The 20,703-nt window shown below is 56.0% G+C and overlaps 1 protein-coding gene across 1 annotated transcript; it reads right to left on the bottom strand.

Annotated features, from left to right (window-relative positions):
• Positions 1–3,738: 3,738 nt before the first annotated feature.
• Positions 3,739–7,675, bottom strand: LOC123796184 (uncharacterized). The gene is made up of 3 exons (XM_087858293.1): positions 7,030–7,675; positions 6,523–6,656; positions 3,739–6,184 (listed from the first exon to the last, which is right to left on the bottom strand). The coding sequence occupies exons 1-3, from the start codon at positions 7,471–7,473 to the stop codon at positions 6,088–6,090; spliced, it is 675 nt and encodes a 224-aa protein (XP_087714419.1). The 5' UTR covers positions 7,474–7,675; the 3' UTR covers positions 3,739–6,087.
• Positions 7,676–20,703: the final 13,028 nt, after the last annotated feature.

Consider the following 20,703-nt stretch of genomic DNA (forward strand, 5'->3'; position numbering starts at 1 on the left):
GGAGATCAGCAAGGAGGCAGGTGTGGCTGGAACAGAGTAAGCGAGCGAGAGAGCAGTAAGACATGAGGTCGGGAGTCAGCTGGGGCCAGGTTCATTTGAGCTTCTTAGGCCACAGAAGGGACTCTGGCTTTGACTCTGAGCAAGGTGAGGGGGCACTTTTGAGCAGACTGGATTTCATTTCATGTGACTAGATTTCATTCAAAATCGGCCACTCCTGGATGCTGTGCTGAAGACAGGCTTTAGGGAGCAGGGGCCCAGTGAAACCAGGTAGGAGTCTGCGACCATCACCTAGGCACGAGCATGACATTGGCTTGGACAGGGTGGGAGCGAGGACTGTGATGAGAAAAGCAGAGAAGGGTCTGGATTCTGGCCATAGTTTGAACGTGGAACCAGCAGGCTTTGCTGATGGACTGGATGCTGGGGGAAGAGAGACAGGGGTCAAGGATGGACCCCAAGGATTTTTGCCAAAGTGCTGGAAACACGGGGTTCCCCGCTGGAAGCATGGGGTTCCCATGAGCGGAGAAGGCAAGGGGGAGACTTTGGAGAAGCAGACTAGGGAGGCCAGGTGCGGTCAGGACTTCAGTTGGGATGTGTCCCATTTTCAGATTCCTATTACACATACACGAGACTCTGAATTGGCTGTTGGCTATCAGAGCCTGGAGGTCAGCAGAAAGGTCGTGGCTGCAGATAATAGTTTGCGAGTCAGCAGTCTACAGATGAGATTGATAAGCCAGGAGGCTGGATGAGATCACCCAGGGAGGGAGTATAGATGGGCCGAGTCCTGGGGGGTCCCCCGACAGAAAGAGGGTGGGGGCTAGAGGCAGGACCAGCAGAAGGAACTGAAGAGTGGTCAGCGAAGTAGGGGAGAACCAAGAGAGTGGCATCCCAAAATCCAAATGAAAAGGAAGAAAAAGTTTCCAGGATCAGGGAAGGATGAGCTGCGTCCGATGATGCTGGTGGGTCAAACAAAATGGGGCCTTGGAAGGGGCCACGGGGTTTAGCAGCACAGAGGTCATCGGTGACCTTGACGAGGTATGAGTAGAAAAAAGCAAGCTTCAGTGCCGCCTCCCTAGACCCAGCTGGCAAGAGAGAGGATCTCAGATGCAGGCTCATGGCAGCCTTCCGTTTCTGAGGACGCCACAGGCTCAGGGAAAGCTCGACCCTTCTGCCCTCGGTCTCAGTAGGGGCAGTCGCAGCTACAGAGCCCGGGAGCTTGTCCTCGTGTCTCCAGCGACTGCAGAGAGACAGCCTCCCGTTAGTGGGTGGGGCCGACCACCTCCACTTCTGGTCCTAAGGGAGCTGCCGGGCACGCAGCACCGGGCTGCCCAGCGCAAGAGACCCATCAGACCTTGCAAAATATTCTGCCCAAACTCACTCATGCTCCTACCTGTGAAACACCGTCCCCTGTCTCCCTATTCAGACCGCTGCACTATCATCCGAACGCACTGGCTGCCTTCCTAGGGAAAGGCCATCCACCTTCGACTAATTGAAAGGACAAAAATTTAGTGACCAAAGAAAAGTCTCCTTATCATGTTGCATTTGGGGATCCCCGACCCTAAAAGTGGATTGTCACGGAGACTCCTTCCAATATCTATTATGCTTCGTGTAGCAAACAGCATCTTAGAGGAAAGCACAGGGAGGGGGGAGCCACGTGCTCCGGCTCTTTCACCGAGGGCCCCTCAACGTAAGGCAGCGACAGCAAGCCAACCTGTGGCGCGGCCGCGCTGGGCCGTGTCCTGATGCTCTGGCTTGTTTCAGGGTGGGCTTGACAACTGCATTGCCCAAGACGGCGGCCGCCAGCCACGTGCTTCTGCACCGAGGATCCGAATGTTACCTTTTATTTTATTAATTCCGGTGGTCACGCGAGGCTCGTGGCTGCCGCAGTGGACAGCAGAGACGTGGGACTTTCCCACCATCGCAGACAGTTCTACTGGATAGCCCCACGGTACTGTTCCCTTTTTAAATTTGAGGGGAGGAAAGTGTGGGGAGGAGGCAGCCAAGGGCTTCTGAAATTGTAGGTAAAATTTTGTGTGAGGGGAATTGTTGGTTTTTTCCTTGGAAAGGGTTCATAGCTTTCATCAGATTCTCAAAGGATTATGTGGCCCCCAAAAGGTGAAGAACCATCAATCGGGAGCAATAGATAGTTCCTACATCATCCTTATCATCACGAATACATATATATGATGTTTATTTTAAGATTTTATTTATGTGAGAGAGAGAGGACGTGAGCAAGCAGAGAGGCAGAGGGAGAAGCAGACGCCCCACTGAGCAGGGAGCCACGGGGCTCGATCCCAGGACCTCAGGATCATGACCTGAGCTGCAGGCAGATGCTTCACCGACGGAGCCCCCCAGGCACCCCTTTTATTTTAAACAGGCTCCCCACCCAATGTGGGGCTCAAAGTCATGACCCCGAGATCGAGAGTCCCATGCTCTACCGACTGCTCCTGTATTTATTATATAGTAAGACGTGTATGGCACGCATTACGTAATGCGCATTGTCATAGATGCTGTGGGGTGGCAGCTGGTTTCTTCAACCAGAGAAACCGCCCTTTCGATGCTGCGTGCTGTTCGTGTTTCCGGCGGTGGAGTCACGAAGCCGTCTTGGAGCGGTCTTCAACAGGGAGGAACCGCTCAAGAGTCGCGTTGACACTCACTGGCTTCGGCGGAAAGGACAAGAGCAGAAACGTCTGGCTGAGGTCGGGCTGTACCCAGGGAGAGCTGTGCCCCTCCCCCCCCCAAGTGGGGGTGAAGATGGTTGGAAAGGTGCCTGGAAGCTTGCTGTGGGCCGGTGAGCCTTCGGGGAGGGAGAGGGTGGAGTCTAGCCCTTCCCACCATCTGGGATGGACCGGGGTGGCCCTGATGAGGTCAGCCGACAGGGAGGAACACACGTCAAAAGTGTGTGCGGAACGAGTCATCTGAAGCCCACCCAGCAGGTAGCCAGTGCTAGAGAGGTGGGTAGATCGGCGCCCCGCTACCCAGGAGGCCATGGTAGCCCCTAAGGGAGCTGCGGCCGACTCTGCCGCCAGACCACCTGGGCTCACGTCCCAAACCAGCAGCATGACCTCGGGGAACTTTCTAGCCTCTCTGTGCCTCAGTTTCTTCATCTGTAAGATGGGAATAATGGAAGTCTAGTGTTTTTATGAGGATTAAATCAAGTCATTTCTATAAAGCACTTGGGCTCCAGCCTGGCCAAGGGAGACTCCCAGTGTAAGTCTTTGTTAAATAATCCAATGTGTGGATTGGCAAGACTTCGTGTCTCCAAATAGCTAGACATTGAGGGCGGTGGGTCAGCCCCGTCTAAGACATAGGGCCTCTTCCTCCATCCCCTCGCCCACCTGCGCCTGGGGAAACCAGCAGCCCTCAACCTGACCATCCCAGATCAATTCCAGAGGGATGATGGGGGCAGTAAGCAGGCCATGGGGTGAGGTGCTGCTCCCAGGGTTCTTTGGGGAGAGGGGAGTAGGGGGCATGCTTAGGACAGAAACTGTCCCTATTTTCCTCTTTGAGTTGGAGAAATGGGAGGTATCAGTTATGTATATTTATGAAAGCTGCAGGCAGGGCAAACAGATCTGGGCAAGTCTCAATTTTCTGGACTCAGGGTTGGGGAGTTTTCACTCACGCCAATAAAAATGGAGGGGATTCCCCCGTCCCTGGAGCCTTTGTTAAATGATGCCCTGGTGTTCTGAGGCTAACTCTGCCTTTGGGGTTCAGCAAAGGTCCAAATCCCAGGTCTGTGACTTTCTTTTTTTTTTTTTTTTAAGATTTTATTTACTTATTTAGAGAGAAAGAGCAGGAGGAGGAGCAGAGGGAGAGAGAATCTCCCTGCTGAGCACAGAGCTTAACGTGGGGCTCGATCTCACAACTCTAAGATCAAGACCTGAGCTGAAATCAAGAGTCGGATGCTTAACTGACTGAGCCCCCCAGTCCCCCAGGTCTGTCACTTTTAAGCTATATGACCTCAAACAAGGATGTGGGATGGAAGCTTCTCTGAGACTCAGTTTATCACCTGCTAAATGGGCATAATATCATAGAGCTGCTGGGCGTCAAGTGAGACCAAGTCTACAAAACACGTAACAGTGTATAACATATATAATAACTCGATAAATGGTAGTAAATAACGTGTGTATGTAAGCATATGTATTAAATATTATGAATCAATCAATCCATAGATAGATATCTCCTAAGAATAAGCTGACCTCTGTCTTCAATTAGGAAAAAGGTTGACTTGATGCATAAGCCAAAGGGTGCCTTTAGAAACTGGAAACTAAACAGAACTTAAAACTGTGTTTAATTGAAATGCCCCGTCAGCATAGCAATGAGTAAACATTTCAAAGTAATTCTCCCCTTTGTACAGCATTTTAACTTCTTACATTAATTTGCTATTTTTAATCTGGTGGCGATTTCTTCACTAACCCAACCAGTCAAGTTGGGCTTCCTTATTCAGAGACGGGGCCTGGACAATTGTGCTTGCTGACGCAGGGCTCTGTAGTGCTAAATGGGCTCCCCGGGGCACCCCCACAGGCCACACGGGTACACACAGACCCCTCCACCATTACTCTCCCAAGCGACTCTCTGATGTCAGGGCTGTAGTGGGGAAAGCCCCTCCCCCACAAGAACCCTTTCTTCTGCAGGGTCCAGTCTGGGACCCTGTGTCCCTGTAGTCCTGTCTTAGAGGGCATAACAAACAGGCAGCCACAGCCTCCTGGCCACTTGCCCCTGAGACGGTCACAGCCAGGGCCCTGGCATAGCCCAGCCTGACGTTCCCGTGTTACCCACAACCTGGATTAGATCTTCTAAGTCGGGGGAGTTAGCTGTTAGTATCAGGAGTACCAGGACTTTCAAATGACTGGCTGGGTTCTTATCGCTTATTTCTAGCCAGTAAGGAAGAATGGTGGCTCCTTTTTTCTTTTTCTGCTGAGATAAAACTGACTTGCCATAAATTTTAAAAGTGTACTGTTCAGTGGGTTTTAGTATATTGCCAAAACCGTGCAGCCATCACCATGATCTAACCCCAGGACATTGTTATCCTTCTTTTTTTTTTTTTTTTTTTTTTTTGAATTCACGGTTTTGGATGAGATCGAGCCATAGGTTGACTGGAGAGCGGGACTCCTTGGGCATCTGTGGTTACATTTCAGGCCCAAAGGCCTCTGGGTACATCGTTTCACAGCCATGTCTGGGGAGGCGGACTCTGCGCAGCCGGGGGCCCACGTCAAAGCTTGTCCACGCTACTTCCATAGCCCCCTCTCTCTGTAAGTTAGCGGTATGTGTATGTGTGGGTGCTGGGTGGGTCCTAGGGGAAATACAGATGAGCTCAGCGTCCTTGAGCCTGGTGGGGCTGGGGACAGGTGAGACTGACTTTGGCACATACTTTGTAAAACAGTCCTTGCTTACACAAAAATGCTTAGGATGAAAAAGTGGGTAAGAATCCAATTCTTTAGTTGCCAGAACCCGGTGTCCCCAAAGGGAATTCATACAACTGTTGGCTGCCCGGGTCAAGGCCTCCTGGTGGCTCTGTAAGGAAAGCAAGAAGAGAAAGGACCAACGAGGCCAGAGGCACTCAAGCAGGATGCTCCCAGGTGTCTACATGCATGGAGCGGACAGCTAATGCATCCTTGGGGCCTGGCACTGCCCTGAGGTCCCTTCCACGAGCTGGGGGTGCGCTCCAGTGCGGCTGCGCACAGGCACTCTATCTAGCGCGGTGCGTCCACCTGCCCCGAGGGGCCGAGGTTCCACAGGACTTACCGACTCCTTCCCAGAACCGGGTGCTGTCTGTGCACACGAGCACACCAAGGCTTGGGGACGCTAAGCAATCTGCGAAATTGAGGCAAAATGGCCAGGGCTTCAGCCGTGAGGCTGCGGGTCTCGAAGGCACGCGTGGACTCCTAGCTCAGCCCCACTCTCCTCCCCGTGATGGTGGCCGAGTTTTACCCTTCTGGTCCCCGATGTCCTCACCTGGAAATGGGGGCCGTACTGGTACCAATCTCACAGGACTGCCTGAAGACTGAACGACGCTGCCTGCGGAAGGGCTCACGATGATGCCGGGCACACTGCGAGCGCTCGAGGCAAACGAGCTGTTACTAGGATGGCTCAAGGTCCTAAGCAAGTCAGCAGTAGAATCCGCTTTTCCTTCCCATCGCCATGTGCTGCCTCCGGAGCCATTGGCCTCATTTGAATCTTCCTGAGTCTTTGAGGAAATGGGAAGGCCATCGTCACCCCATCTGCCCATGGTGAGGCCATCCAGGGGTGAGGGTGGGTGGGGAACTGTCCCCTCCCCTGCACTGCTGGTGTGGGGAAATGTCGGCCTGACCTGCAGCCATCCTCCTGCACCTGGGCATTCTCTCACTTGGTGGCTGGCTCCTTCCTTTTCTAGGACTGTTCTAGAATCCCTGGAAAAGTCTGGGAGACATTGGGCTCCACACAGACTCACCTCTGTGAGCCTCAGGATCCCCAACCATCAAGTGGAGGCAGCTCACCCCTGGCCTCCACTTGCTCCCTCCAGGGTGTCCAGATGGGATTACCCACCTAGGCAGCAGCCGCCTCCCTCTTGTCCCCACAAGGGCCGTGTTCTCCCCAGCACAAGACGAATGAGCTTCCGCTGTGGCTTCAGGGAGCCGCTGCATCACCAAATCAAAAGGACCTTCGCCCTTCAGTTTTGCCTGCGTGGAGGAGACAGGTGCGTGCTCGGTGGGTCACAGGTGCATCGCGCGGAGTCCTGAGAGTGTTGTGAGTGTGGGTCTGCGAGGACGGTTTGCTTCTCTGTCCTGCAACAACCCCCTGGGCAGAAACACCTGCAGAGGGAGCCCCGCGGCAGCTTGTCTCCCAAAGATCCCGAGGTCCCGACCAGGTCGGTCTGAGTGGGATCTAAGATGGTTGGGAGCGGGGTAGTGGCTGGGGATCCCCTTCCCCGCAGCCGAGAGGGGAAGGGGAATCTTTGGAGCCGCCCCTGCACGTGCGTCCGCACCAACCCCGAAGGCGTCCCTGCCCAGGCGCAAGGCGGCGTGGAAACCTCGAGAAATGGGAGGCGCGCACCTTGCGGGCGGCTGGGCTCCTCCCCGCAACTCCGTGCTGCGGACGCACGTCCGCGTTTTCGTTCCCCGGACCCTGGAAGGCGGGTGCGGGAAGCCTGCGCCCGGCCCCTCGGCCAAGCCGACTCCTGCCTGGCGGCCTCGGCCCCGAGCGCCGCGCCGGACCCAGGCCCCCCAGTGGCCCGCAGCGCCGGAACTTGGGGGCGCGGTGAGTGGGGGCGGGGCCCCGGGCCGGCGGGCGTTGACTGCGGCGGGGTGCCGGCTCCCGGCACTGGAAGCTGTTTCCCGTCTCCTTAAACCCCGGGCCGCGTGGGACCTCGGAGCTCTCCCGGCTGGCAGTGTCGGCGACGACAGGTCCAGACCCGGGACACCTCCTTTGCCCGCGGCCGGGACGCGACGTGGGTGCCTTCTTCCCTCTTCCCGGGGAGAGGCCGCGCGGGCTGGGCATCGCGGCGAGCGCTCCGCGGTTTCTGTTTGCTTTCTCACAGGCCCCCCGGCCCGCCCGGGCTTCGGTCCCGCCGAGCAGGGCCGAGGGGCCCCGGGAGGGTGGCGATGGCCGCGGAGCCCGGGACGTGGGCACCGGGAGGCGCGCCCGGGCCCCCGCGGTGGGCGGACCGGCCCCACGGCCGAGCTCGCGCGGTCTCCCTCCAGGGCGCCCCGCCGTGGCCTGGGGCAGCGCGCACCGCCCCCCTCGACGTGACCCCGGCGCCGGCAGCGCCCCCGCCCCGAAGCCGGCGCAGGCTGGCACCGCCCCCCGCGCCGTGCCTTTCGCCACCTGGCCCTTTCCCTTTTCAGGTGCCCCGGACGCCAGCGCCCCACCCTTCTGGGGCGAGCCGACTTCGGGGGTCTTGGGCTGGAGAGCTGCGTCCCCCGCCCCGGAGCCGGGTGGTGCGCGCAGGAGGAGGACCCAGAAGCGGGCTCTGCCTGGGCTTGCCTGGGCTTGTTCAGAGCCGGGCTGCTTTCCTCAATGACCGCGCAGATCCGGGGGTATTTCGAGATTTTGCGGGAGCCCTGCAGCCAAGCCCCGGGGAGGAGGGGGCTGGAAGCCCGCGCGACATGCTCGCCCCGCGCCACGGTGAGCGCAGGTAAACGCATGTGTTCTCGGTCTGTTTGAAAGTTTGTGAAGGAGGCAGGAACTTCAATAATAATAATGGGAACCCTGTTGAATTGTGTGGCCTCCGAGTCATATGGAGAAAAGTGTCCAAGAAGCAACAAAATGCTCTTTGATTTCATAATCTCTGGAGAGAAAGGATTCCTTCTCTGCGTTTTGCGTGCGTGGTGATTTCTGTCTTCCTCACGCCGTGGTGACTGCGGAAGGGCTCCCTGGTCTGGGAGTGCAAGTGGGGGCTCTCGTTTAATCGCCGCTGCTTCCCCAGCTACGGTGGGAGCAAATACCTCCGTTTCCTCAAAGTGGGGGCATGGAGCCTAGCTAACTGTCCAAGGTGGCCGTGACAGATCTCAGCAGGCATGAAAAGTCCTGTGGTTACTAGAGTAGTGTTCTATCAGGGGTCCAGACTACCAGCTTGCATTTGAAAGAGAGAAACGGGAGAAGGGGTTTCAGCCTTCCTGTCCCCAGGGTGAACAGGAGCCCTCCTCCCCTCCAACCCCCAGTGGCCAGAGCCGGTCTGCTGGGAGCTGCCGGTCAGAATGGAGACTGGATCAGCAAATGGCAGTGTGGGGGCCCTCGTCGCCCCCCAGGTTAGGTGGCTGTGGCCTGGTGTTATGGACAGGGCCCATGCTCCTGTGAACAGCAGGGCTGTGCGGAGAGACCCAGGGCCTACGCCCTCCGGGTGTGTTCACGCTGGTCTCCTGCAGCAAGGAATGGCCAGGCTTCCTGGGTTCCTGCCTGCGGAGCAGATGCTGAGAGCCACATCATGGGGGCAGAAGGGCTCACTGTATGTGGGGCCAGTTCTGCCTCTGCCCCCAGGTCTGAGAAGGCTTTGGGACAAAGGGCCACTCCCCTGAGTTTCCGCATCCCAGCGTGTGCCGTAAGTGCTGTGCAGTGGCTAAGATGGTTGGCTGGGCAAGGTCAGTGCCCGGGCAGGAGGCGAAGCTCCCGTACTTGCCAGCATTCCCCTTGAGGGTCTGTCTGGGGCAGAGGGCTGATGGCGCAGCATCAGGTGGGACCCTGGGACCCACTGGCATCTGCTGCCTTGTGGGTTAGTGGCCTGTCTCCTGAGCTTCCCAAACTTGAGGACTGGCCAGGACTGGCCTGCTTTGCCCTGCCAGTCCCACTGTCTGTCTGGCCTCAAGGATCCCGTGGTTAACAGATGTGGCAGCCACAGGACTCCACTTTTACTCACTACCCCGTGCCCTTGGTGCACACCACAAATCAATAATCCTAAACAGACACCGGCCCCTGGGTCCTTCCATCACCGCATGCTAGGTAGTACTACCCACTGGTCGTGTAAGCTGATGGCCATCCGGCCCTGTACTTGCCCTTGTCCCTGGGCAAGGGGGTGTCGGAAGATCAAAGTATGAACAATGCCGTGGGTGTTGCCCCTGGCTGTAGGCTGCCCAACCTTGGGTCCCAGGAGATCAGATGTAGGTTGTAAGAGAATAGATACATGGGACTCATTCATTCATTCATTCCTCCAGCAAGTATTTGTTGAGGGCTTGCTAGGTGCTAACGTTACTCTGGCATTAGGAATACGGCAGTGAACCAGAAGGCAGATCCTTGCATCTGTGGAGCTGGTCTTCTCTTGGTACCTGGACATTGTGAACATTTGAAATGTTTAGGTTGTGATAAATGCTATGAAGGGGGGGGAGGTGAGGAGTGCCAGGAAGGGGGTGTTGTTGATGGATGGGGGAGGGAGGCTTTAAGTCATTGAGGAGACACCTGAACAGGCCAGGAGAAGGCTCTTCGGGCAGAAGGGTCACAAATGCCAAGGTCCTGTGTTTGGCGCATTTGTGAGGAATTGGCAAGAAAGCCTGTGAGTCCGGAGGTGAGTGAAGTCACCCACGAGCCGGGTCATCTAGGGCTTTGTGTGCCCTGGGACTTAGAAATCTTACATTTAAAACTATCACTCTGGTGATCCCAGGGTCCAGGGATCGAGCCTCTCTCTCTGTCAAATAAATAAATATATAAATAAATAAAGCCTTCAAAGTAAGTAAATACATAAAACTATCACTCTGGCTGTTGTGTGAAAACTATCCAGAGCCAAGTGTGGTAGTAGGGACACCTGCTGGGGGCTGTCCTTGGGCTGGCTGGAAACCGCAGCGGCTTGCACTGGGCTGTAGCGTGGGGATAGAGCTGGAGGGTTGGAAGGGAGAACCGACGGGGAGAGAGGACACAACACAGAGGAGACAAACATGACTCCAACATCTGTGGCTTGCACAGACGGGTGAGTCACTTATCGAGGTGGGGAACAGGCTGCAGGCTTTCATGGGGATCTGGAATTGTGTTTTGGCTGCGGTACGTTGCCTGTTGGACACCCAGCTGGAGATAGTATTGGGTGCTGGAGCCTGGAGTGTAGGAGGTCGGTCAGGGCAGGGGCATCGGTGTGACTAAGATGGTCCCTGACGCCACGGAATTGTGTGAGGTTGCTCAGCGTGGTGGAGGTTTGGGGGCGAGCAGAAGGTGGAAAATAGTCATCTTGGAGAATGAGGAGAGAATGGATAGAAGTGACGGAACCGTGCTTGGCATATGACAGATAGCTGATGCATATTTGCGGGCTGGTTGGACGGGTAGACGCATGCGTGGTTGCATGCGTGCATAGAAAGTGGTAGGACTGGTGTGCAGAGCTGAGCCGAAAGGCCAGCTGGGGGATGTAATAGGGTAGTCGATGCTCTGGGATTTCAGGGGCTCACAGGGCTGGGGAGAGGCCAAGACAGTTCTGTGGCAGTAGAAGGGATTGGGCCTGAGCTTGGGAGAGCAGCCCGGGTTCTGAGACTGCTGGAGAGAAGGGAGAGTTACATCGAAGGGGAAGGCGTTAGCAGAATTAGGAAGGCACGAAGTGTATTTTGAAATCGGTTTACAGGAGCTGGACGGTGGATGGCTGGAAGGTTCTTACGAAGGGAGAGTTGGTGTGGCAGAATAGCCGAGGTTCCTGGGGGGCTGGAGGGGTGCAGGGGAGCAGTCGGAGAGCCTGCCCCCCACCCAGTCGGATGGGGGTGACAGACCCCCCTGCCCCGGCAGAGCCAAGCAGCCCAGGTGTGGCACCTGACGATACATTCTCTGGTCTCTGTGAGGTGGGGAGGGTGTGGGGATTACGATCTTTATTTTTGGTAGATGGAAATCAAGGTGCAGAGAGGCTTGCACCCCTCCTTAGGGTGATGTGGGCACAGTCCCACCCCCAAAGCCCCCCAGCAGTTCTGGCTGAGTTTGCACTTGCTGCCTGGTCTGAGGGGGTTGCCTGCTCTCTCATGTGAGGACAGGAAACAGCAACACCTGTTTACATCACACGTTAAGGTCGGGAGTGCCAACACCCATGGAAATCGGCACCTTTGTCTCGTTCGCTTTCTGACAGTGTGGGCTACCCGTGCGCGCACCGCCGGGGGGTTGGGCGGCTGGCAGGAGCTACTTTACATCTCAGCCGCAGTGATTTAAGAGCCCTTAGGAATGAAAGCTTGTGGTGGCTGGCCTTGGGGTTTCCCCTCTGGGTCCGGCTGCAGGTGCCACGCAGAGGCTGCTAGATGCCCGGGCCTGGCAGTGGGTGCGGATCCATTTTCTCCATTCCTAAGCCCCTTGGTTCGCGAGGGGGCCCGCAGTGTCCACGAACGAAGCACAGGATTTTCTGGTCAAGGACTTGGCGTCCAGGCCCACCTGTCTGCCACTAGCTGTGCGAACCTGCAAATAGGACTGAACCTTCCTGGGTTTGGCTCCTCATCTCTAAAATGGGGCTTATTATGTTAGGGACTTCGTAGAGTCGTGGCGTAAATACGTGAGTCACGCGTACGGGCGCTGGCCCGCGGTGCCGTGGGGGCTGAGACATCCCCAGACATAAAATAGAGCTTTTCTTTCACAGATGCTCCATGCTTGGGCTAAATCAGAGGAGCCTTCCTCTTCGCTGATAGTATTCAGTGAGGGTTTTGGAGTCCTTTAATTGATTTCTGCATTGCAAATATCCCTCTCGACTTCCCCTTCCTAAAAACTGAGATTTTCATTTTTGTTGCTGTTGCGAACAAGGATGGTAGATATTTAAATGGAGTAAAGTGGAGGCGCCTGGGTGGCTCAGTCGATTAGGCATCCGACTCTTGACCTCAGTTCAGGTCTTGATCTCAGGGTGGTGAGTTCAAGCCCCTCGTTGGGCTCCACGCTGGGTGTGTAGATACTTAAAAAAATCGTTGAATGGAGGAAAATGCCTTGGATTGATACAAATACACCCCCTGCTCCGAGTTACTGGCTCCGAGTCACAGGTGGCAGTGAACGGCCACGTGTCATGGGGGAACTCTTGTGCGTGGAGCCCACGGTCTTGACCAGTCTCACCCTGGGGCCCCACCTTGACCTCCGTGGTACCAAGTGACCCCTTACCACACTGTCATTTGATGCTTGCCTTGTCCCCTTCTGAAAGTGGTGCTGACTCACTCCTCCCAGCTTCCCACCTGACCTCTTGCAGGTGGGCACACCTGCCTGACTCCCGTCACCAACCCTGGGAAAGAAGGATGAAGAGAGGGAGGGTCCATCCATCCGGAGGAGAAAAGTTGTCTTGACAGTGGGAGGGTGAGGGGCAGGGGTGAGTTAACTTGAACCAAATTGATTCCTAATCCTCTAGTTAAACATATTCTGAGGCTGTCATATCCAGTCATGATAAAATTCATCAAAATAGACTTGAAATGGAAGTGAATAAGGCTACTGTCCTCATAACCCCTTTATGATGAAACCCACCACCCATGGTGGGGTGAAGCCAGTTTCACATCCTAGACCATGTGATTGACCCTGATCGATAGAGCCCCTCCTCCAGGACATTGGCAAGGCTGGTGTTCGTCAGAAATGTTGCCAAACCCCAAAGGAGATTAATATCCCTTGCCTCCGAGCTGGAGAGATGGAGAAACAGTTCTTGATAATCTTCTGGGAAAGCTGCTGGCTCGGGGAGGGAGCTGTGTTGAAGTGACTCGCCCCAGGTACCGCCCATCTGTCTTCCTGCCCCGATCACCCCCTCCCTGGGCATGACCAGGTGAGGGGCACCAGGTGGGATCCAGACAGACCCTGAGAGACTGCATTGGTCTTTGGAGGGAGAAGAGGAATCAGCCAGGGTAATAACCAGAGACCAGGCAGAGTTCACCTCGGGCCCCTTCCCTTTCAGTCTCAGGCATAACTCTCGTCGCCCATTGCGCCACGGTTCCAAGCCTGCATCCCACTTTGGCACCCGCTGAGGACTGTTCTATCCCCTCAAATGCATCTAACCCCCCAGATGCTTCAAACCTTCCATCGCCTTGCAGCCATTCATAAGCCACATCATTCAGCACTGATTGGAGAAAACTCTTCCCCGCCTCTCTCATTCTCTTCCCTGCACCTAAGAATCACACCTTCTCCCAAACGCTTCCAGAAATGTGAGCTGCCACCGTGTTCGCATAGTGCTAATTACGCTCATTTATGTGAATTGTTTCCATTTAAGCCTAATTACTGTACTGGAGGCTGACACTTCTGCTTATCCTTAAATATGTGTCAAATTAACTTTGTTACGAGTTGTCTTTAAGGCAGCAGAGAAATGTAAAGAACATCGTCTGCGAGTGAGATGGTCCTCGTTTTACTCCTCATTTCCTCGGGGGTACTGGGCAGGAATTGTACGTTTCTCACCCATTTTAACTCCCGTCCTCAGAGTCGCTAGGAGGATCAGCGGCGGGTGAGACAGACTGTCTCTGCCCTTACGGACTTCGTAGTCCAGTCAGGACAGCAGAAGGTGCATAAGTCATGCATAAATAACAAACATGTATTGAGCTCTTACTGTGTGCCAGGCGCTTTTGTAATCACTTTTCCAGCCTCACCTTATTCAATCCTTGTGTCAACACTGTGAGGAAACTCTTGTTGTCCCCATTTTACATATGAGGAAACATAGACGTAAGTGTGGTCATGGGAGAGCCAGGCTGGAGTGTATGGGGCATGACTCAGCCGCTGCCGAGAAGCGGGTGACCTGCAGGGTGCCGCGGGAATGGAAATGGGCGTGCAGGCACTTGGGGAGCGTGCAGGCACTTGGGGAGCTGGGGTGCGGGAGGGGCGGCCCGCCACCTTCACTGTGTTCTCTTGGTTGGAAGCCAGTCTTGGGTCTCCCGCCCACTGAGGGAGGGGGTGGCACCCAGGGGTGTCATCGCAGCAGCCACCTTGGGGTCTCTCCACCGCAAATTCTTTCTTTCTTTTTTTATTTTTATTTTTTAAATTTATTTGTCACAGATTGAGAGAGAGCCCACAAGCGGGGGGAGCAGCAGGCAGAGGGAGAGGGAGAAGCAGGCTCCCCGCTGACCAGGGAGCTCGAACCCAGAACCTGGGGATCATGACCTGAGCCGAAGGCAGACGCTTCAACTGAGCCACCCAGGTGCGCCCCCTCCGCGCCGCGGTTTCTTGTTTTTTTGTGGATCTTTCGTCCTTGTAGGTTCCTGTCATGCCAGCAGTTTGCAGCTTAAAGGAAAACGTGGTTAGGACACCAAGCAGCATTTCTGACGTTTTTTCCTGATCCGCCTGTATCCCAGGTGTCTGCCCTCCGGGAGTTCATACCGTCAGGGCTATTTCCACAGTAAAACGGTCCCAGGAATTTTGTAAGAGAGAACTCAAGCTTGAGGCAGAGTCAGCAGAGAGAGGAGGAGCCCAGGGAAGAATTCAGACGTTTCTCCAGAACTTTCGTGTTCATGCATTCGCTGACGTATCCCTTCATCCTTTCACTCCCGGGTCCGCGGGTCCCGCACACTTGGGCCAGCTTCTTCTAGAGCGCTGTGCGCCCTGTACCGTGCCGGGCACATCCCTGCACTGCGTCCACGGTGGAGTGAACTGGGAGGAGAGGGTGGACGCCCTCTGCCTGGGACACCGTGGGTGGTTTCACTCCCTGGGGGCAGGGGGACCATGCTGGAGTCCACCGCAGGGACAGGCAGGCAAAGGGAACCTGATGCTTCTTAAAGGAGAACAAACACGATTCCCCTTTGCCTGCCGCACCAGACTATCACGTTGAGTGTTCGTGGCTGTGCTGTGGCGCGTGGAACGGTGGCCCAAGGCCCCAGCTTCCGAGCACGGGGCTTTGTAGTGTTGGCGACTCTGCTTGAGAGCGTGTCCATCCCTCTGTTCTCTGCCCCTCCCTTGTCTCCCTTTGGTTTTGTCAGTGAATCTGAGTTCGTCTCCGCCCTTCTGAGCTTCTGCTTCTCCATCCCTGTGGGTCAGAAACTCCCATCCCCGTGGCGGGTCAGCACTGCGTGTGACGTAAGGGTGAACGAAGGATCTCAGGGGCAACCCGCCCCCACCCCGATATCCAAGGAAGGGAGCGGGGTGTCATTTGAGAACAAAGCATGGCTTTGATTCATTGCTTTCATTTAACAGTGGTTGTGTGATTTACCTGGTTTTGAATTTCGGCTCCCTGGGGCGTTGGGGTGACTGTTTCTCCAAGGGGACTGTTGATGAACAGGATATGTGAATATTCACGGAGCACCGCGCTGGGGGTACCGTACCTTCTGAGGAAGGGAAGGAACTTGGTCGTAGGAGTTCGGGCTGCTAGAGGTCTCTTTCTCACTCTGCCCTCCCCGCCCCCCGCCCCTTACCCTCCCCCCCCCCGCCCCTTACCCTCCCCCCACCCCCGTGATGCTGTTTCAGTGGATGACTCCAGGGGTGTGTTTCCTGGGGTGGCTGTAACAAATTGACCACAAACTGGGGGGCTTACAGCAACAGAAATAGACTGTCTCCAGCTCTGGAGGCCAGAAGTCCAGGACCCAGCAGGGCTGCTGCTTCCCTCTGGAGGCCTGAGGGATGAGCAGGACCCAGTCGGTGAAGCCGGCAGGAAGGGTGCTCAGGGGAGGCGCAGGGGCAGGAGAGCCCCCCCCCCCGTGAGTGGAAGACCCCCACCTGCGATCTCGGAGAGATCTCCCCTGCCGCTGCCGCCCCACCCAGGCTCCTTCAGGGAGCTGGTTTGTGGCTGACATTTAAAAATGAGAGCTTTGTTCTTTTGGCTTAAGCCAGAGAGCAGATTCGCTCTGCACTCAAATGCAAAAATCCCGACCAGGAAGAGGCTCCGGATCAGTCGATCAGCCGATGATGAGTTTGCATATCAGGGCGTCTCCTGAGGGCAGGTTTTGCTCAGTGAACCGGTGGTCAGGCATGGTCCGAGGACGTGCGGTACTTGAAGGTGTAGGTGGAAAGTGAGCCATCAGTAGGTGGGAACAGCAGCCCAAGGGACAACACTGGGGGTCCCCACACATCCCTCCCTCCCTTTAACCTATAGCCTTGAGCTGTCTGACCACATTCAGACACTGGTCCTGATGCCCTTATAAACAGACTCCGTGCTTGAGCCCTTCCTTTGGGGGACGGCGGTAGGTTCCCCCATTAATTCACCGCCTGGTGCAGTGAATTCACACGTGACTCGGCTTCTGCATGTCTCCCATTCTCTCTGATCCCGCATCCCAGATCACCAGTTATTAACCCCTGGAGCTGGCAGCCCCTGCCAGGACCCCGGACTGGGGCTCCCCTCTTGCATGACCCCCGTCACTGCACCTGTGTGAGTGAAGTGACTTCTCTGTCCAGCCCCCTGGGAACGCTGCTTTTGCTTGCCTTTGTAGCGGATATTCTTAAGCTAAAGACGCACTTACACGCAAACTTTAGGTCATTATTCTGAGTATTATTTTCTCAGTCTACCTATTTTTCTTTACAACAGTTTACGACGTATACTGTGTTACTAAAATGTGATGGTTTATGGCTGAACATTGCACCTCTGGTTTTGCCTTGGACGTTAGGGGAAAGTAGGTGCTCATAAGAATATTAGAGTTTGTGAGTTGTCCCATTGGGTCAGCCCCTGTCCCCCCGGCTCTGGCCCTGTCTCTAGGTGTCCGTGTCCCCTTGCAGGACAGGGGAGCTTGGAAAGGTGACCCTGATGTGTGAGAGTTACTTGCCAGGATGTGGGTAACTGAGCCAGTGGAGGGGAGCCTGGAACACATGATGGAAAGAAGTAAGACTTAGTCGAAGCTGTGGGGGTCGATGATGCTGAGCTTAGGTCTGAGGCTGATGAAAGATTTTAAGTGGAAAATCAGATCTCAGGTCCCGAGGGTCAGGAAGTGGGGGTGCAGAGCCTTGTTCGAACTGAGAGCAGCCCGGGTAATGAGAGGTTGGCAAGCTTTTGGATTTTAGCCATGCGTGACTTTCCTCAGTGTGAACCTCGGCAGTGAGCGATGGATCCAGAGCCTTATCTGGGTCTGAGGGGACGACCGCTGGGGATGGCCACCTGCTCAGGGGGTGTTGGCAGGACACATGGGGGTGTCGGGCCAGGAGCCTCCCTCCCACCCGGGCTCCTGGCCTGGCATGTGAGCTGGTTTTCTTGTTTGACACCAGGCGCTGTCTCACTGCCTCTACCCTTTCTCTTTGGCTTTTGTGGTCTCGCTTGGGCCAGTTTTCTGGGGTCTGGTGACTGGAGACGCAGCCTGTGCAAGCCCGCAGTGGAGAGTTCCAGGAGCAGGTGAGGTGTATTCCTGGAAAGTGGGTGTCTGTACGGGATATTCTGCTCTCATTCTCTTCTTTGAAGTGTTCTTTTAAAATGATAAAAATTAGTAGTAACTCATAAAAACTCAAACGATCAGAGAGGTAAATGAGGTTCATGGGTGAGGCCCGTGTCCGGCCTGCGTCTCCCCCCAGCTCCCAACTCCCCACAGGCAGCCACTGTCAGCTCTGGGCTGGCGTCCTTCCCGTCCACCCAGCTCCTGGGTTGGTTTCTGTTGACCATTCTTTGCTGAGCCTGTGGCAGACCAGAAAAAACTCCAGGGGTGTGATGTGCTCCTTATATTTCTGGAGCCTCTGTCTCTGCGGGACTCACATCCAGGGGTGTGCAGCTAGGTGCGGGGGTAGCCCCCAGATGTGTCTGCCATCAGCTCAGCTCCGGACCCCGGGGGCTCACCAGGCAGGAGCTTGTCTCGGGGTGTCTGGGGTAGACTCTCGATCCTCTCCCAGCTTCCCTCCGGGCCCTGCGTTCTTGTGATGTGACGGTGATGCTCCCGGCTCTCCCTTCCCCACCCCTGTGCACTTGGACATGGGGCCTCCAGTGGAAGGATGCGCCTGGCTCTCCCTTCCCCACCCCTGTGCACTTGGTTGTGGGGCCTCTGCTGTTCCACTGGGCTGACAGGTCAGGAACGCAGAAAGACTCTTCTTTCATGGGTGAGGCTCTTATTTATTCAGGCAAGACAAAGTGTGTGAAAGGTCACCGACGCCTGTGAAGCACCTGCCACGGGTGAGGCCGTCGGCTGTGACAGTGGCGGTGTCATCCTTTTTCTCCATGGCTTCCGTGTGAGCCCTTCAGAGCTGAGCCGCAGTGGGGCAAGCTCTGAGGTCCGGAGCCCTTGGCCAGCGGCTGGGCAGCTCGTCCAGGCTACGGTCTGTTCCCAGAGGTCCCTCCGAAGATGCAGAGCCCGTGATCACCCAGCATTGTCACAGACAGAAGGGGTCCCCACCAGCGGCCCTCTGGGCTGACTAAAGGTGACCATTTGCCCAGGACTTTTAAAGAAGAGAGAAAACTATTTTTCGCTGTGTGAGGCTGTTTCCCAGTCACGGCACTGCTGACACTTGGGGCAGGGTGATTCTCTGTGTTTGGGGTGTCCTTTGGGGTGTCCTGTGTGCTGTGTCATACTTACTCGCGTCCCCGGCCTGTACCCACTAGGTGCCAGGAGCACCCCCCACCTCCAGCTGTGACAACCCAAAATGTCTCCAGACACTGCCAGATGTGCCCCGGGGGACAGATCGCCCCCCCCCCCCGCCCCCCATGGAGACGCACAGGTCTCCAGGATTCAGAACCGGGCTTTCTTGGACCGCCCCTGGGGCCCGATGAGAGGCCTCTCGCCGGGGAGCAGTTTTTCTTTGTTCCTTTTCCAAAAGGCTGACCTCATCCGGCCCGTTTGTTTGTTTCCTTGACTCACCCTGCTGCAACCACAAGCAGCCTTCCTACTTTGGGGGATCCCAAATGACTTATCATGGGACTTTACATGTAAATTTGAAAGATTCTTGTCTATTACATGGGGGGCGGAAAGCATCAGCTTCTTTTTTTAGCCGTGTTTGCTAAGTGCTTCCCTAGAGTCTTTCAGAGCCCCGGGCGCTCTCACTGAAGTCTTTATCACGAGCACCTTTGCAGTTTGGTTTTCTGAAATCGCGCAGCATTTCTCTCCCATTAGTTTGGGTCTCAGCCCAGTGACTAGCAGATGATCTAAGGGCCAGGGCGGTCTGAAGTTGGCCGGGGCTTGGGGGATTTTCTGAAAGCCTGTGGCCCAGGACTGGCTGTTTGAGAGTGAGGAGGAGGAGGAGGAAGAGTCAGGCCCCAGGATAGACCCACCCGGGTCATGCCCCCAATGCATCAGGCCCCTTGAGCAGGGCTGGCCTGTTTGCTCACTCCTCTGGGGACCAGAGCTAGCTGCTGACTTCGAGATGGGGCTTCACAAAGCACAGAGTTGCCCCGAGGCCCTGCCTGGCCCAGGCAGCCTTCTCCTTTCCGCCTTTGAGGAGCAGGGTAACCCCGGAGGAAGGAGGTTGGGTTCTGCCCTAGTTCCCCAAGCTTCTCCCTCGGGCAGCTTTCCCTGCCTCGCTCTCTGCTCAGGGAGATGAATTCTGGCTTCCTGGTAGCGGCTTTCTACTTAGCATCTGCCCTTGCACTGGAAAACCCCAGTGATCGGAAGATCTTGGTTAGGCCACAGCTCTTGGGTGCTGCCGTTCTGTTCGGCGGCGGCTCCCAGGGGCTCGGCTTACTTGGCCGCCTCCAAAGCACGCAAATGAACTTGAGCAGTGGTTGGAATGCTTCCCCCAACCCCCGCCCGCCTTCTTCCCACACACCTATGCTGTGAGCTCACACACTCACTATGGACTTGACTTGGCCAGCATCAGAGCGTGCAAGGGAAGAGAAGCTAGATCTGGCCGCCGAGGACTCTGAGTCCCGGATGGCAAGAAGAAGGCCCGTGATGCTGGTGGACCCAGTGCCACCAGCCCCACCAGCTGTGCCCATCAGCGCCCTGGTTCAGACATCAAGCCAGACAGTATCCCAGGTGCTCAGTGATCCTTAGTGAAGGCCTGAGGACAAGCGGGATAGGTGGGCCTGTGTATGCTCAGAGCAGAGTTTCGAGGGCGCCTGGAACTTGCCCTTTGCTCTCTGGGGCTGTTCTCCCTGCCTTTACCTGCGCTGGGGCTTGGCAGAGCTCGGAGGCTTCCGGATTCCAGTGTCGGCGGTAGCCAGTCTGCTGGAATAAAGCTGCTTTCCCAAAATAGCCACCCAGGGGGAAAGAGCAGCCCTGGAATTTGATCCCAGTGATGACCATGACGGCCTCGCTCAGGCTCCTGGTCCCACCCAGCTCCACCTCCCTGACCGTCACCCAGGAACTGTGGATGGGTGTGGGAACTGGGTTTTTCCTGTCTCCTCTTCCCTCCTTCCTCTTCCCTTTTGCTCTTTCTCACCACCGGCTTTAGGTTTAGAGACAAACGACTCAGGAAGCATGTGCTGGTACGGATGGGCTGGCGGTGGCAGTGCGGGGAGGGGGGGGTCACAGGGTGGGAACAGACTGGGGAGCACCTCTCCACAGGTGAATG

This window comes from Ursus americanus, chromosome 33, assembly GCF_024610735.1.
Source record: "Ursus americanus isolate L20-20 chromosome 33, mUrsAme1.1.p, whole genome shotgun sequence".
NCBI classification, from domain to species: Eukaryota; Metazoa; Chordata; class Mammalia; order Carnivora; family Ursidae; genus Ursus; species Ursus americanus.